The sequence below is a fragment of the Myxine glutinosa genome, chromosome 3 (assembly GCF_964187855.1).
Source record: "Myxine glutinosa chromosome 3, kmMyxGlut1.1, whole genome shotgun sequence".
Taxonomy (NCBI): Eukaryota; Metazoa; Chordata; class Myxini; order Myxiniformes; family Myxinidae; genus Myxine; species Myxine glutinosa.
The window spans coordinates 177,591,626-177,608,611 of record NC_136263.1 but is presented as its reverse complement, the minus strand read 5'-3'; the positions used below and the strand labels follow the sequence as shown (position 1 = coordinate 177,608,611).

Below are 16,986 nucleotides of genomic sequence, written 5' to 3'. Positions count from 1 at the left end.
TACTAAGCACTCAATCAGCAGTGCATTCCAATGTGGTGATGTAGAGATATCACTTACCAAAGATGGAGGCGAGCTGCAAAGCATCATTTAGGCTGAAGGCTTTGCATTTTTTTGCTTTTGATTTAAAACAACAAAATTCCAGTTTCGTGAAAAATAAACTACACAAGTCAAAAAACTAGAATCTATACATATATTATATATAGCCTATCTCAACTTTCATCGAAAAATAAAAAAATACAGCATTATAAAGCAGAAATTCATGCAAATTAGTGAATTCCTCAATTATATACAGTGCTTAGAGAAAGTCTACAACCCCTTTAAAATTTTCACCTTTTGTTGCCTTATAGCCTGGAATTAAATTGCATTGAATCACACTTTTTTTCCACCTTTATTTACACATCGTAACCCACAACTTCCAGGTGAAAAACAAATTCTGCAAATTTCAGAAAATTAATTAAAAATACAAAACTAGATTATCTTGGTTGGATTCGTGTTAAACTTATCCTCCACCCCCTCCCCCCCACCCCCAAGATAATACTTGGTGGAAGCACCTTTGACAGCAATTACAGCTGTGAGTCTGTTGGGATAGGCATCTACCAACTGTGTACACCTTGATTGGGCAATGTTTGCCAATTCTTCTGCACACAACTGTTCAACCTCAGTCAAGTTGCATGGGGAGCATTGATGGACAGAAATCTTCAAGTCATGCCAGAAGGAGAGTTAAGGCAAAGATAGAGTTGATCGAGTCGATAGAGTCGACTCACGTCGATTGGATTTATGCTGGGGCTCTGACTGGGCCACTCAAGGACATTCACCTTTTTGTTCCTTACCAACTCAAGTGGAGCTTTGGCAGTGTGCTTTGGGTCATTGGCATGCTGAAAGGTGAACTTCTGTTCCAATTTCAGCTTTCTTGCAGAGGGCAGCAGGTTTTCCTCTAAGATTTTTCTGTATTTTGCTCCATTAATTTTCCCTTTTATCCTGACAAGTGCCCCAGGCCCTGCTGATGAGAACCATCCCCATAACATGATGCTCCCACCACCATGCTTCACAGTAGGGATGGTGTTCTTTTGGTGATGTGCTGTGTTGGGTTTGCGCCAAACGTAAAGTTTTAGATTTAGGCCAAAAGGTTCCATCTTGGTTTTACAAAACCACAAAACTTTTTGCCACATGGCTTCTGAATCTCCAGAGTAGTTTTACATACCTCAAACAGGACTCAAGGTGGGCTTTTTGAGTAATGGCTTCCTTCTTCCCACCCTACCGTACAGGACAGACTTGTGGAGTGCTTGGGATATTGTTGTCACATACACATAGTGACCAGTCTTTGCCATGGAGGCCTGTAGCTCTTCCAAAGTTGTCGTTGGCCTCTTGGTGGCCTCTCTGATCAGTCTCCTCCTTGCTTGGTCATTGGAACCATATACCTTACACTTCTTAATGATTGTTTTGACCATGCTTCAAGGGATATTCAAGGCCTTTGAAATATTTTTATACCCATCCCCTGATCTGTGCCTTTCCACAACTTTTTCCCAGAGGTCTTTTGAAAGCTCCTTGGTGATCATGGTTGAGTCTTTGCTGTGAAATGCATGACCCAGCAGAGAAAACCGACAGGAACAACTGATTTTATTCTGAAACAAGAATCTGAAAGCAGGAGAATGCATGCGCTTTCCCCAGCAAAGTAACCATTGGCGACCATCTGTGCACCAAGGCACAGAATGAAAGCACAGCGGTATAACGGTGCTGAATGTTTCAGTGATTTTCTTGCGATAAGCAAAACTAGGTAAAAACTCAGCAGAGAGCATACCTCCACCTGGTGAACAGTTTACGTTTTGTATCTCAAATTAGACCAGAAAATCACAATACAGAATCACATGTAATCAAAATCAATCACAGGAATCACCAGAGGTCCAGTCTTTCATACCCTGATCTACCTCTTGTTTTTGGCCATATCACTCAATGGTGAAGAATCACTAAAAAAATTATACTAGCTGGATCTATAAAATAATAAATTCTACTAGTAGTCCGGATCTTCACCAAAATTGAATAGATTCTTCCTTGTCACACACCCAACATGCCCAACAAGTTTCGTCCAAATCCATCCATAACTTTTTGAGATATCCTGCCACATGTTGGTTTTAGCCATATCTCCCAATGGTGACGAATCACTTAAGAAATTAAATATTTTTAAAATCCGAATCCATATTCCGATCTTCATGAAAATCGAATATATTTGTCCTCGTCACACACCCAACATCTCCACCAAGTTTCATCCAAATCCGTCAACAACCTTTTGAGATATCCTGCTATGTATCGATTTTGGCCCTATCTCCCAATATAGTGAAGAATCACTTAAACATTCTAGTAGCCGGATCCGAATCCGGATCTTCACCAAAATCTAATTATTTCATCCTTGTCACACAGGTTACATCTCTGCCAATTTTGTCCGAATCCGTCCACAACTCTTTGAGATATCTTGTTCACAAATGGACAAACGGACAAACAGACAGGGGTTAAAACATAACCTCCATCCACCTTTGGTGGCGGAGGTAATAATGAGAATCACAACAATTTAACACAGGTGGAGGCCAATGAACTTGGTGTGGGATTTTGACGGCGATTTGTTACACCTGAGCTCATTAACTCCGCCACCAAAGGTGGATGGAGGTCATGTTTTCACCCCCGTCTGTCCCTCACCATTTTTACATTTGTCATACACCTTTTGAGGTTTGTATGACAAAAATATGCAATTTGGTGCATATCTGTCTGAAGATTTTTGACCGCGATACATTTTGTCTTTACTTATCCAATCCAAACCAAACTTGACACGGAAACTAGGGGTCACAATATGGAGGTTGTAGCGATTTATCCCCTCCCCACGACACCCCAAGGGAGATTTCCCAGCCAAAGAGTTAGTTGTGTGTTGAGGTGTATATCCGTGTTGAGATAGCTTTATCTTAGCGTTTTTTGTCTCATACCAAAAGTAACAACAATATTTAATATAATAGCATAATAGTAATGTTATTACGAAACAATATTAATACCAATGTACTAATAATGTCCTGTCTCCACAAGGAGTTTTTCCTCCTTGAAAAAACGCCATGTTAACATGTATCAACAGCTTATCATGCTGCTTTCGTGAGAGCACCCCTACCAGAAGGAAAATATTATAAACCACAAATATGTATGATTACCTTTTGAAACAATCGCTGCTGCTGTTTAACATGAAACTGAAAGGGAGGAAACCCAAGGTGTGTTCAGTTATCAAGCAGCAAGCTAATGCTTGACAAGCCAGCCATTCCTTATCAAAGGTTTTGAATGGAGTGCTTGCTCGAATGCTTAAGCCACTTGGCGAGCTCTCCACAAGAAACTTGATAAATGAACACACCCCCGATGTTCTTGAGGCCCGACCCTATATCTACTGTAATCTATATTCCCCAGAGAGGAATGACCCTTCCTGCCGCTCCCGTAGGGAATGGGTGTACTAGTATCAAGATATGTAAATTTATAGAGTGGAACTACAGAGTGCAGCAGGTTCACAGACTAGTCCAATAATCTTAGGGGAACGGAGACAAAAGGCAACATGGTACACGGATTCTTGTAGTGAGGCTGTTGCCCAGAAACAATTTGCTTTCGTCTCCTGGAAAGCAAATCCAACGGAAGGAAATCTCATTTCCTTTCACAAAGCCCGAAACAAGTGTGTGTCCACCCTCAGGAGAGCCAGGAAACAATATCTCTTCGTTCTCAAGACCGAACTCTCTTATCTGTCTCCCTCTTCCAAATCCTGGTGGCGTCTGGTCAAATCTGTTTCTGGTGTTTGTTCCCCCTCCATCCCCTCCCTCATCTCAAACGGCTACACGGCTGACTCCGCACGTGAAAAAGCTGAATGCCTCAACTCTGTGTTTGCCTCTAAATCTTGTGTCCCAAACCCATCCCTCTCTGTACCCACCGTACCCAGTCGTACCCAACTGCTCCTGGACTCTGTGTCCTTTCCTCCTGACAAGGTGGAAAAGTTTCTGTCAACCCTCGACTCTGATTCTGCAACTGGTCCTGACGGCATCAGCCCACGGGTCCTAAAATCATGTTATTCCGCTCTTTCACTCCCTCTCTCTGTTCTCTTCACCCTCTCTTTTGCTCAATGTCATCTGCCATCTGCTTGGAAATCAGCCAACAACACCGCTTTGCACAAAAAAGGTGCAAAAACAGATACTAGCAACTAAGGACCAATCAGCCTTCTCCCAATTATCAGCAAAGTCATGGAATCCATCATTGCTTCAGATATGAAATCTTTCCTCTTCTCCAATGGCTTGATCTCTGACCATCAATTTGGTTTCAGACCTGGTCACTCTACTCTGGACATGCTGCTTCTGCTTTCTCAACAATGGATGGAGGTCCTCAACGCCAGACAGGAAATTAGAGCTGTCTCCCTTGACATTTCACGTGCCTTCTGGCACCCCGCTCTGCTCACCAAACTCTCCTCCTTTGGTATCCATGGAAATATCCATGCATGGCTGGCGCACTTCCTCTCTAGTCGTAGTCAACGTGTGGCCCTGAATGGGTTTCTCTCATCTCCTCTTCCTGTTCAGGCTGGAGTTCCCCAAGGCAGTGTTCTGGGCCCTGTGCTTTTTCTAGTCTTCATCAATGATCTCTCTGACTCTCTTGAAAATCCTCTCTATCTCTTTGCTGACGACTCTACTCTCTGTCGCTCCATTTCTCATCCCTCAGATCGGCAGTCTGCAGCCTCCCCAATCTCTGCAGACATGGACAAAATCACAGACTGGGCAAACAAGTGGAACATGTCTTTCAATCCTGACAAATTTCACACTCTTACGATGTCTCTCCGAAAAGACCGACTGGACAACCCTCCCATCCACTTTCTGAATAATCCTCTCCAAGAAGTTCTGTCACTCAAGCTTTTGGGTCTCACTATCTGCCATGATCTTTCCTGGGAAAACCACATTTCAAATCTGGCCTCCAAAGCCAGTCGCCGACTGGGCATCCTCCGTTGTGCGAAGTCCTTCCTTGGCACACCTGAGCTCCTCACCACTTACAAGGCTTTCATCAGCAGCTCAATGGAATACTGCTCTCCCCTCTGGTCTGGTGCTCCTGCCTCACACCTAGCTCGTCTTCACGCTGTTGAAACCAAAGCGTTCAGAATCATTGGAATCTCCCGCGATGTAGCTAACTCCAAGGGCCTTTCACTCACTCACCGCAGGCAGGTTGGTGGTCTTTCCGTCTTCTACCGACTCCTCTCTGGCCTTGCCCCCCCCCCCACCCCCCCAGCTCTCTCTGGGCTCTGTCCCCCAAATATTCCTACAGGTCGCACAAGATCTGCCTGCAACCCTCTTATGGTTAAACTGCCAACATCAAGACTTTCTGCTCACCTTCACTCCTATTTTCTCCCGCCTCTGGAACAAACTCCCGCACTCTCTTCAATCCCACTCCACCCTCCAGGTCTTTAAAACAGCTGTTCACCACCATCTCTTATCTTCCCCCATCCAAAACCTTGATCTTTTCTACCCCCGCTAATTTCACCCCAAATCCTACACTTTTTTGATATACCAACTTCTGTCCTGGAAGTCCTTGGTCTCCTTGTGTTTTATACCTATCCCCACCCCCTTCCCACGCCTCCTCCCCCCAAGCCCTCTCCCTCCGACACTTCTCCCTGCTCTCAAATGTTGTGTTTGTGTGCTTCCCCTTCTCTCCCAATCTTGTCTTCTGCTCCCTCTTTTTATATATTTTGTTTGTCTGGTTGATTTGTTTGTGAAATAAATGTTAGCTCTTTCACGAGCCTCGATTCAGTTTACAAGTCAAAAAAAAAAGAAAAAAAAAAGTGGATGCACAAATAAATAACATAACAGAAATGCTGGGAGGGGGTCGAAGAAAACAGGGAAAAACATGAGGTGATGATGGGCAATAGCCTTGAAGGGCTGGAAGAAGAGTATGAGGCAAACCAGCCTGGAGATATGGAGTCAGATCCACAGACAAGAGATAAGTGTTCAACTTAAAGTTGTGGTGATCAGGTGAGGGATTCTGGAAGAACATGTGCGACTTGGGCAGGCCAAGGAATATCGAGGGAAGAGAGCAGGAAGAGCGAGACTCGAAGCAAGATGAAAGAAAACCAAGAGTCAATTAACTTGCCAGCTTGTGAGTGATAATCAGACATTGGGACACTGACTGATGCTGGGACATGCCAATAACATGGAGAGCCTTGGACATTATTGCCTCTCGGTGAGTAAGAATGGGAGCAGCTGCAACCGACCAAAGTGAGAACACATGCTCCATTATACTATGGTTGAAGGCCTTAGACAATGTAATGATGTACGAGTGTCTCAAAATGGGAGTAGCTCTGTGGATACTGAAACGTCAGCCTTTTTTAGAAGCTAATTTGGCAACTTAGTCTGCCCAAGAAAGGCGGCAATAGAATGTGAGGCCGAGTAGTTCGAGGGACACCATCTCTTCAAGTGGTTGGCCAGGAAAGTAGACTGCAGAGTTCGCAAGCCAATATTTGGAAACAAATCCACTCAATCAGTACAAACCTCAAAGGTAATTAGCGGCACTGATTAGTTGTGTATTGCACAGGGCCAACATATAAAATTTGTGAATGGTGTGAATAAACCAAATAATTGTTTTTAGGGGGATTATTTTTACCTCATAATATGGTTTATTCAGCCTGTAAGACTTAATCTGCTTCTGTATCTCCAATACCAAATTTTCAATAAAGATATTGCATACTATAACAATTTCAACACCCAAGACTTATTGAAATGTTTCCACACCTGATAATATCTGCATGGAACCCCATCCAATGCTTTCTCCAGATCAACAAACCCAAGAAACAACTTCTTCCTCTTCTCCATGTACTTCTCCTGCAACTGCCTTACAATAAAGAGTGCGTTTGTCGTTCCTCTTCCTGGCATAAATCCAAACTGCATTTCGTCGATTTTCACTTTCTTCCCTATCCTCTTCTCCAACACCCTTTCCAATATCTTCATCTCATGCTCCAATAACTATCGCTCGATACGAGCCACAGTCCAGAGGGTCACCTTTCCCCTTGTATAGAGGGATGAGGGTACTCAGTTCCCAATCAACTGGAATGCGGCCTTCTTTCACCACCAGATTACAGATCTCTGTCATTCTCTTCACACCCCAACTTCCCGCTGCCTTCAACATATCTCCGACAACTTCCGTCGGCCCTCCCACTTTTCTACTCTTCATTGCTTTTATCGTTTCCTCAACTCCCTTCTCTGCCGGTCCTAAAACTGGGTTATTCTCTATGTTGCCGTCCCATTCATTCTCTGCATTTCCATATACCTCTCCCATCTTCCTTTAATTCCATCTGGGTCCACAACAATTTGTGCCACTTCATCCTTCAAGCAACTCACCCCCATCACATCGCACCTCTCTTTCGCTATCTGCTTTGCAATTCTGAATACCACTCTCTGACCCTCTTCTCCTCTTCTGAATCCAAGCGTTCTCCGAACATTTTCCGATATGCCTCCTGCGCCTTTGCTACCTCTTTCTTTGCAGCCTTCTTGGCTGCCTTATAACTTTAATGCTCTGCCTCTTCTGCCCCCGTACCTTTCGCCTTCTGCCACTCCTTAAAAATGTACAAATGTACAAAAATTGTGAAATGTACAAATGTACAAAAAACGAAAAGAAAAAGTAAGGTTTAAAATGTACAAAAACAAACAGGTTTAATGAAAGAAATGCCAGTATCAAAGAAAATACACGATAAACTAAATTCCTAATTGGAGCGCTCCCACATACAGACTCGAATACAAACAAAGGATAAAATAACTGAAAATAAATTTGTTATTTTGTGGCACTTATCTCAAGTCACCTCGTGTATCTCGACAGGAATCGTCAAAGATCGTCTGAGGCCTTGGCAGGAAACGCACGTTTGTCGGCACGCAGTGCGTGGGCGGAAAAGGCCAGGCCTCCGTGCACAGTTCGCTCTTCCAGCCACGTTTATTTCCTCGTCCTTGCACGGGAAACCGCAGCTATCGGTCCGTGGCTCTTTCTCCTCATGACCACTAGTAAGATCTCTGAACATGGCCGTTCGCAATGAATCCTCTTTGCGCAAGAGTGCAAAATGCAACCGTTCACCACCAGTTCCAAATAGAGAAGGGCAAGAGGGCGTCGATGCTGAGAGAGCCAAAATGCGACTGTTCACTAACAAAGTCCAGAATGAGAAGGAAAAATGTCCGCTGTTCCAAGTATTTTGTACGCGCGGCTCTGACGTCATCCGTGCCTGCTTCACCAATCCCCTAGTCCTTTCTTACCAGTCCTCTGTGCCAATCAAATCCCGGCCAATCACTGCTCTTCGGGGCGTGGCTCATGGCACAGCCTGTCCTGTGTGCTCACCAAGTCGGTGTTATCCACGGTAATGCTTCATTGCTTGTTTCCGGTTGTTTTTTTAATTAGTGTGCTTAATGGCCGATTTCTGGCTAGGTGTGTAGTGCAGTGTCATAAGGAACAGAGGAATAAATTACAGAGGCAATTACAAACAGGGAATCAATTACCCATAATCCCTCACTAATTAACAAGCCCCACCCCCCACATTCGGTCTACACAAATTCCCTACTTATGATACATAGAGGTTTCTTCTTCTTCACAGCAGTTGGAGCACACTATTCTATACACTTTACCTGGACTAAGATATCCCTACCCCCCACAAACGTAACAATATCTTATTATCTATGGGGAGTACTTGACAATGAGCCATGTTTAAACTTTTTTCCATGGAGCAGTTTCAGAGATATAGAGGTGCGAATTATTTCCAGGATGGCACCCGTACCACGTGACCTATGACGTCATAACTATTAAAATTCTACATGTGGATGCGTTCCTATGGTGAAAATGCATGTTAATCGCACAAACGGTTTCTGAGAAAATTAATTTTTAAAATGCAGACACGCACGTACTCAGCACGTACGGACACAACCAAATGCCTAAACCAGCTTTTGGCTTCATGAGCGCAGGGTAAAAAGACAGAGTGAAGACATTCTATACATTTAACAAGTTATCAAGCCAAAATGCACACATTTCTTTATTTCTAGAATGTAGGTAATGGAAACTACACGTTAAATCACTTTCCAAATTTGGAACAATGTTCCTAACTATAGTTTGGGGAAGTGCAATAAATTATTCCGAACCATAACAATTGAAGAACAATTAATTATTTAATCTAAAACCTTAACACTCACTAAAAATAAATGTTGGTGGACCTTCAAGCAAAAGAGGCTTTCCCCAGAGTGAAGTTTCTCTGGTGCAACAGTCACCACTCACCCAATTCACAAGGACATATTTTGAGAGACCGGCATTCGGGTCTTTCACTCGGCAGTAGGCATACATAATTTTACCGCTGTTCAACTCTTCCACCATCTCATCGAGGCCACCAGCTGGACGGAACAGAGTGGTGGGAGGGGGGAGATTGAGGCACATTAGGTAGCGAGCAAAGAATGTAAAGTGTTCACTTTTCCCAGTAGCAATAAAAAACAGTTTGCAGCAGGCCTGCTCCATTAACTGGAAAGGAGAGAGCACCCTAACCCTCAAGAGAAAACTTTCGTTCCTATCAGTCATATGGTTACAATGCACAAACAATACTTTCAATGGCATAACCTGCCTAAAGCCACACAAACTATAAAAAAAACATTATATCAAAAACATTGTTTTATTTATAAGTAGGGAGTAATTTGGGGAAGATCTGAGCAGCTGTTCACCACCTTGAAGACATGGAGACAGCTGTTCACCACCATCTCAGATATTCCCCCAATCCAAAACCATTATTTTTTCTACCATCAATAACCCCCCGCACCACACCCCTCACAACCCAGCCCAATCCCTCTCCCTTCCAAATTCCCAGTTTTTCCTCCTGTTACAATCTTCTCCACCCCTTGCATCCTCTCGTGCCCCTCATTCCTCCCCACTCCCATTGTTTGTCCAAGTCTCCCTCCATCTTAGCCTTCAACTCTGCTTTTGGTGTCCCCCCCACACCCCCTCCTCCACTCTCTCTTCTGTTCCATCCTGATCCATTCAATGTACTAGCTCTCCCACGAGCCACGACTCTGTATACAAATATATAAACAAATAAATAAAATGAGGCCAATAAAAATAAAAGTACACAATCATTATGGTTATCATTAATAAGAAAAACAATAAAAATCTCTAAAAACCAAGTGGTATATGGAATATATTAGCACTCAAGATATACAAAACTACAAACAGGGCTGAGTGACAAAGAGATGATAGAAACTGTTGGAAAATATGCTGTTACAAAGCAGCTGCACAGTATAATTCTCAGCATGAGCAATTGCAGAGTCAGCTCCTTTACAGATGCGTAACACATGTCAGAGTACATGAGAAGTTGACTGTGACGTAAAACAAGAAAAAGGAACTGAGGTTGTGGGCCAACATGTTGCAACAATATTTATTTTATATCTGCATGAGAGCCAACAATGAACGTTACAACAAAAACACGAATGGTCTTTGCCACTTCTGAAGACAGACCAAACCAGGATACAGTTCCACATGCAACTTCCACAATCAATAGAATTTTTTTTTTAATCACCACAAATATCGAAGGTTCTTGAAGGACCTTAAACATCTGTCTACTGTCTCCTATGGTACGCTGACAAGTCCTTGCCCAGATGACACAAAAGGTACTTCCATGTGTCGTTTTCCCTCTGTCCTGCACTAGACATAGAGCACCAGAAACATAAAAACAAACTTCATTGACATCATTAGTCTGCAAACAGAACATTTACTAAGACTAGATCTGTGCTTTAAGAATTTGCAATACTTCAATCCCTATGCTGATGGACTTTTATGAAAAGAATGAGGCTTCTTTGCATGTGAGGTATTGAGGCTCATGGAGGAGCTCGGATGGCATAAGCGCAGTGTCTTAAAAACCTGCTCTGCTGCTCTTGCACATCTTCCTTCTGCCCTTTTCACCCTGTCATATGCCTTAGTCATCTTTCATCTGCCAGGAAGTCAACCAACAACACTGCATTCCAAAAAGGTGCAAAATTGATCCTCTTAACGACAGACCTATCAGCTTACTTCCAATCATCAGCAAGATCATGGAATACATCCTCAAAGTTGATACGAAATCATTCCTTTTCTCCAACTATCTCATCTCGGATCACCAATTTGGTTTCAGACCAGGTCACTCCACCTTGGACATGCTGTTTCTACTCATCCAACTATGGATGGAGGCGCTCAATGCCAGACATGAGTTCAGGGCCATCTCTCTGGATATATTTTGTGCTTTCAAACTCTCTGCCTATGGCATCCGAGGCCAACTCCACTCATGGTTTCCCGACTTCCTCCATTCTTGTAGCCAATGTGTGGCTCTTGACGGAATCTTTTCATTTCCTCTCCCTGCCAAGGCTGCAGGAGCCCAAGGCAGTGTTCTGAGCCCAAACCTATTCCTAATCTTCATCAAGAATCTCCATGACTCCCTGGAAATTCCTCTTCATCTATTTGCCGAGGCCTCTACCTTCTGCCATGACATCCCTCATCTTTCACACAGGCAGGCTGCAACCTCTCCCCTCTCTTCAGACATTGATAAAATCACGTGCTAGTCAAACACTTGGAATATGTCTTTCAATACTGACAAACCGCACACTATCACTCTCTCTCTCTCTGTGTGTCTCTCTCTCTCTGTGTGTGTGTCTCTCTCTCTCTGTGTGTGTGTGTCTCTCTCTCTGTGTGTGTGTGTCTCTCTCTCTGTGTGTGTGTCTCTCTCTCTCTGTGTGTGTGTCTCTCTCTCTCTGTGTGTGTGTCTCTCTCTCTCTGTGTGTGTGTGTCTCTCTCTCTCTGTGTGTGTGTCTCTCTCTCTCTGTGTGTGTGTCTCTCTCTCTCTGTGTGTGTGTCTCTCTCTCTCTGTGTGTGTCTCTCTCTCTCTGTGTGTGTGTCTCTCTCTCTGTGTGTGTGTGTGTCTCTCTCTCTGTGTGTGTGTCTCTCTCTCTGTGTGTGTCTCTCTCTCTCTGTGTGTGTGTCTCTCTCTCTCTGTGTGTGTGTCTCTCTCTCTCTCTCTCTCTGTGTGTGTGTCTCTCTCTCTCTGTGTGTGTGTCTCTCTCTCTCTGTGTGTGTCTCTCTCTCTCTGTGTGTGTGTCTCTCTCTCTCTGTGTGTGTGTCTCTCTCTCTCTCTCTCTCTCTGTGTGTCTCTCTCTCTCTCTCTCTCTCTCTCTCTCTCTCTCCCTCTTGCTCTCTGTCGCCACCTATCGGCTGTCGGTGCGCTGGGTGCAGTGTCATGGCGTCTGCTCGCTTCGTGTCGTGAGTGCTCTGTCTTGGCTGTTTGTTCCACCCCTCCTCCCCCCCATTTCGCTCCTTCGTGTGCTTGTTTCTATTTGTAAAGCTTCCCTGTGTTTCCCCTTCTATGTTGAGACGAGAGAGAGAGCCATAGAGCACACTTATTGTGCAGGTTAAGGTAATCGCCGTTTTTGGGCGGTTCCCTGTTGTTTTTTCCCCCGACTTATTTTCTTCACTTCAAACCTTTTTTTCCCGCTTATATTTCCTTAGTTCGTTTTTTTAACGCTCCCTTTCCCTAAGCTGGGAAAGTCGGAGTACATTACTAACTTCTTCTTCCCGAGCTGGGAGGACGAGGTCGAGCCTCGTGTGTCCAAACATGGCGGCTGCTCACTCGCAGCGATATGCAGCGTTTGAGCAATTATCACGTGAGCATGGCATTGCGTGTTCTCCACCCGAGGGTATTACAGTCGAAGCTATTGTTCTCACGATCGGGAACATGATCGGGTTTGATAAGGTACGTGCGGCGTCGCGTATGAACAAACGGGTTATCGTGTTTGTGTCCGATGTAGAGCACATTGCTCTCATCGTACAACAAGGTTTGTCCCTCGACTCCGGACACTTTGTTATGGTTTATCCCTTGGATACTCCTGCTCAGAAAGTGGTTATTTCAAATGCACCACCATTTCTCGATACCGATACAATCCTTGCAGCGCTGCAGCGATATGGGCAATGTGTGTCCCCATTAATAATGCTCCCGCTGGGCTGTAAGGATGAACGTGTCAGTCACGTGATGAGTTTCCGTAGGCAGGTCTTTATGGTTCTCAAAAAGGAATATCCCTCCTTGAATGTTGCTTTAAAATTCACGACAAATGGCCGCGATTATCAAGTATACATCACCACCGACACCCTAAAGTGCTTTGGTTGTGGTGCAGTGGGACATATGAAACGGTTTTGCCGCAATCAGAAGGAACAGCCTAACATGGTCGAAACGGGAAACAATGACTCGCAGATTAATGTTAATGTTTCCTGCTCGACAAATGTGCAGGATAAACCAGGTAAACAAGTGGACACGCCCCCTCCCGTTGAACCAATGGACAGCGCAAATGAGGGGTTTGTCACCGTTTCCAAAGTAAAAAAACGTAAATCGGCTGTAAGAAGTGCGTCACCTTCTGGGAAAAGGCAAATCAGTGAAAACTCCATCACTGGATTTCAATGTGAAAACAGGTTTGCCTTATTGGAGGAAAAGGACACCTCCACTAGTACAAACATCATCAAGGAAAAAGTGGATTCTAACTTTCCAATCCCAGTGAGTGTCGCTGATCCTTCAGACAGTGTCATCTCACACGAGGACGTTCATTGTGCAGCTTCCTCCTGTCAATCGCAAGAGGAGGAAAAGCACTTAAAATCTCCCCCTAAAAAAGGAATAAATGAGGAAAATAAGGGCACAGAGAGAATAAAAGAGGATAATTTAAATCCACTGGAGGAGAGTGACATCCATGAACCGAGCATGGTGGTCATGTCACAAACATGCTTGGAGCCCCCCACCTCGCATCCCGAAGAAGTTTCAAATGTGACTCTGGCACAAAACGTTCCTGAAGAAGTTTACTTTATTGAAACTGAGCAATCATGTGATGTGCGCCAGGAAGCTGAAACACCAATTGATTCCCCATATGAGGAATCTGATGGTGAGGGTCAAGAGGAGTCCTCTCAGATTCTAAAGGCTGTAAACAGCCCTTCGGATGACGAGCTTCAGGACTTTTTGAGAGATTCCTATCGGAAAAGGAACATTGAACTGAAAGATCATTTCCCTGATCTGCAGATGTTGATTTTTAAATTGAAGGAAATTGTGCATAACCCTGACACTCCAAATTTCACTGATGCTCAGAAGCACCGGCTAAGAAAAATGATCCAGAAAGCTCGGCAGGAGCTTCGTAAATGAGGTCCCCATGGGTTTTTTGATCTATTTAGTTATTTATCTTCTTTCTTTTTCCGAAAGAATGAGTGTTAGTTTTGGTAGTCTAAACATTAACGGTGGTGTTAGTTTAGAACGCAAAGTTCAGGTAAAAGATCTGACCCGGCGTTTGCACCTGGATGTCTTGTTACTGCAAGAAACGCATGGAGATCTGAATGGCCAAGCCCAATGGAGAAGGCTAATGAAGGGCCAGTGGTTCTTCAGTGATATCAATTGTCTCACTGCTGGAATTGCTTTCTTTGTCTCCTCCTCATTAACACTCACACAAGTTCAATATAATGAAATAATTCCCGGACATCTGGCTTGTCTTCAATTCACTGCCAATAATCAAATCTTTGTTTTTGTAAACATATATGCCCCCTGTAAGAATGCTGAAAGGCAAAACTTCTTTCTAAAGCTAGAGGATCTTCTGAGTACAATTGACTTAAATTGCTCTTTTATAATGAGTGGCGACTTCAACTGCACTCTTGACCCTGCGTTAGATAGAAACAGTGCGGAGCCACATCCTAAATCTGCCATACCTTTGGAGAAAATCATCAAGACGACGGGATTAATAGATGTCTGGCGTATTCAGCACCCTATGCAACGGCAGTTTACTTGGTCTAGATGTACGTCTCAGATGCACACACTAGCCAGGTTAGACAGAATTTATGTCAATACTGTAATGCTTGACAAGATATTGAAATCTGATATTGTGCCTTCTCTTTTTTCTGATCACCTGGCTGTAACCTTGTCCTTTAAGCTTGCTCTGCAGCAACATGGCAGCCCATATTGGAAGTTCAATGTCATGTTGCTGGAAAATGCTGCTTTTTGTGAAGCTTTCAAAGTGTTTTGGATTAGCCTCAAAGAAAGAAAGAATAATTTTAATAACCCGATATTGTGGTGGGACTACGCAAAGGCGCAGATCGCTGTCTTTTGCCAACAGTTTAATTACTTCTCTTCTTTCAGTGTAAAAAGGGAGAGGTTCACACTAGAAAAGGAAATAATGAAGTTGCAAACTGATGTGGCAAATAGCCCCAATAGAACAAATAATCATTTGCTTATGGAAAAGAAGACTCTACTAAACAGCCTGGTCGAATACCAAGCAAAAGGTGCAATGGTCCGTCTACGGATGGATCAGCTATATAATTTAGATGCACCGACCAAATTTTTTTTCCATTTTGATAAAAAGACTACCAATCAAAGGCAAATTGAAACCTTAAAGCTCTCAACTGGTAACACTGTGACGTCACAAGATAATATAAAGAGGGAGGTCTATAACTTCTTTTCAGACCTGTTTATGGCAAATGATGTTGACGATGGCTCAATAAGTTACTTCACATCTGACTTACCCATGCTAAGTGCTGCTCAAAGGGATCAGCTTGGCTCCTTACTTTCCTTGGAAGAGCTTACACTTTCCCTTGCTTCTTTACCTACGGGTAAATCTCCTGGGTTGGACGGCCTCCCAATAGAGTTTTATAAATCCTTTTGGCCCTTATTAGGCCCAGAACTATTGGAGGTCTTTAATAGTTCATTACGTTGTGGTGACTTGCCGATGAGCTGCCGTAGAGCAGTCATTAGTCTATTACCAAAGAAAGGAGACCCTCAGCTCATTGATAATTGGCGTCCAATCTCTCTCCTAACTTCAGATTATAAAATATTTTCTAAAGTTCTAGCTCGACGCATCGCCCCACTCCTAGAATCGTTGATTCAAAGTGATCAGTCTTTCTGTATCCCTAACCGACAGATACACGATAACATTTTTTTATTAAGAGATCTTTGGGATGTGTGTAAAATAAAAAATGACAATCTTGGTTTGATTGTGCTTGACCAAGAGAAGGCTTTTGACCGTGTAAGTCATGTATATCTTTTCAAGGTGCTAGAGTGTTTTGGACTTGGTCCTGTTTTTCTTTCCATGGTAAAACTGCTCTATAATGGCATTTCCTCAATACTCAGAGTAAACTCTGAGCTAACTTCACCTGTAAAGGTTGGAAGGGGTATCCGTCAGGGATGTCCTTTATCTGGTATTCTGTACTCTTTAACCATTGAGCCTCTTTTAATCAAAGTCCGCAGCATCCTAACCGGATGCAAAAATTTGCTCACAAGGCCTGTGAAAGTCTCTGCATATGCTGACGATATTTGCGCCATCGTACATAATAGTGATGAGATAAAGAAACTGGTGGATTGCTTGGACTATTATGGTTCAGCTTCTTCAGCTTTGGTAAACTGGAACAAGTGCCAGGCGATGTGGATGGGCCCATGCCAGCGCCCTATGCCTGTCCTCCCGAAACACCTCACCTGGTCCCTCAACGGAATGAAGTACCTTGGTGTTTACATCGGTGATGAAGCAACACAAGCGAAAAATTGGGAGGGTCTCGCTGACTCTCTCGAACAAAAGCTGCGGAAATGGAAAGGTTTGCTGGCTTTGCTTTCATACCGGGGACGAGTCCTGGTCATAAACAACCTAGCAGCATCTATACTGTGGCACAGAATCAAAGCCATTCCACCTCCTGAACGCTTTCTGCTAAATATACAGAAGACAATAATAAACTTCTTCTGGAGTGGAAAACATTGGCTTCGTCCAGAGATCTTGAATCTTCCCTTAGAGGAAGGTGGGCATGGTCTTGTGGACATCGTATGCAGGGCTATGGCATTTGGCATTGCCTCAATCTGGCGGCTTCTCTATGGTCCATCAGACCTAGCCTGGAGGTCCACTGCTCTCCTCCTCCTCCGTCAAGCCGGCATGCTAGACTATTCATTTGGTCTATTCCTAATGAACATGAAAT

General features: G+C 43.8%; 1 protein-coding gene across 1 annotated transcript in view; it reads right to left on the bottom strand.

The window, feature by feature from the left end:
- The window catches only part of LOC137423031 (drebrin-like protein), a 160,156-nt gene that overhangs the window by 98,717 nt on the left and 44,453 nt on the right, over positions 1 to 16,986 (bottom strand). Inside the window, exon 3 of the mRNA XM_068109806.2 lies at positions 9,283 to 9,395. Within this exon, the coding sequence (XP_067965907.2) occupies positions 9,283 to 9,395 (113 nt within the window). The remainder of the gene's footprint in view (positions 1 to 9,282; positions 9,396 to 16,986) is intronic.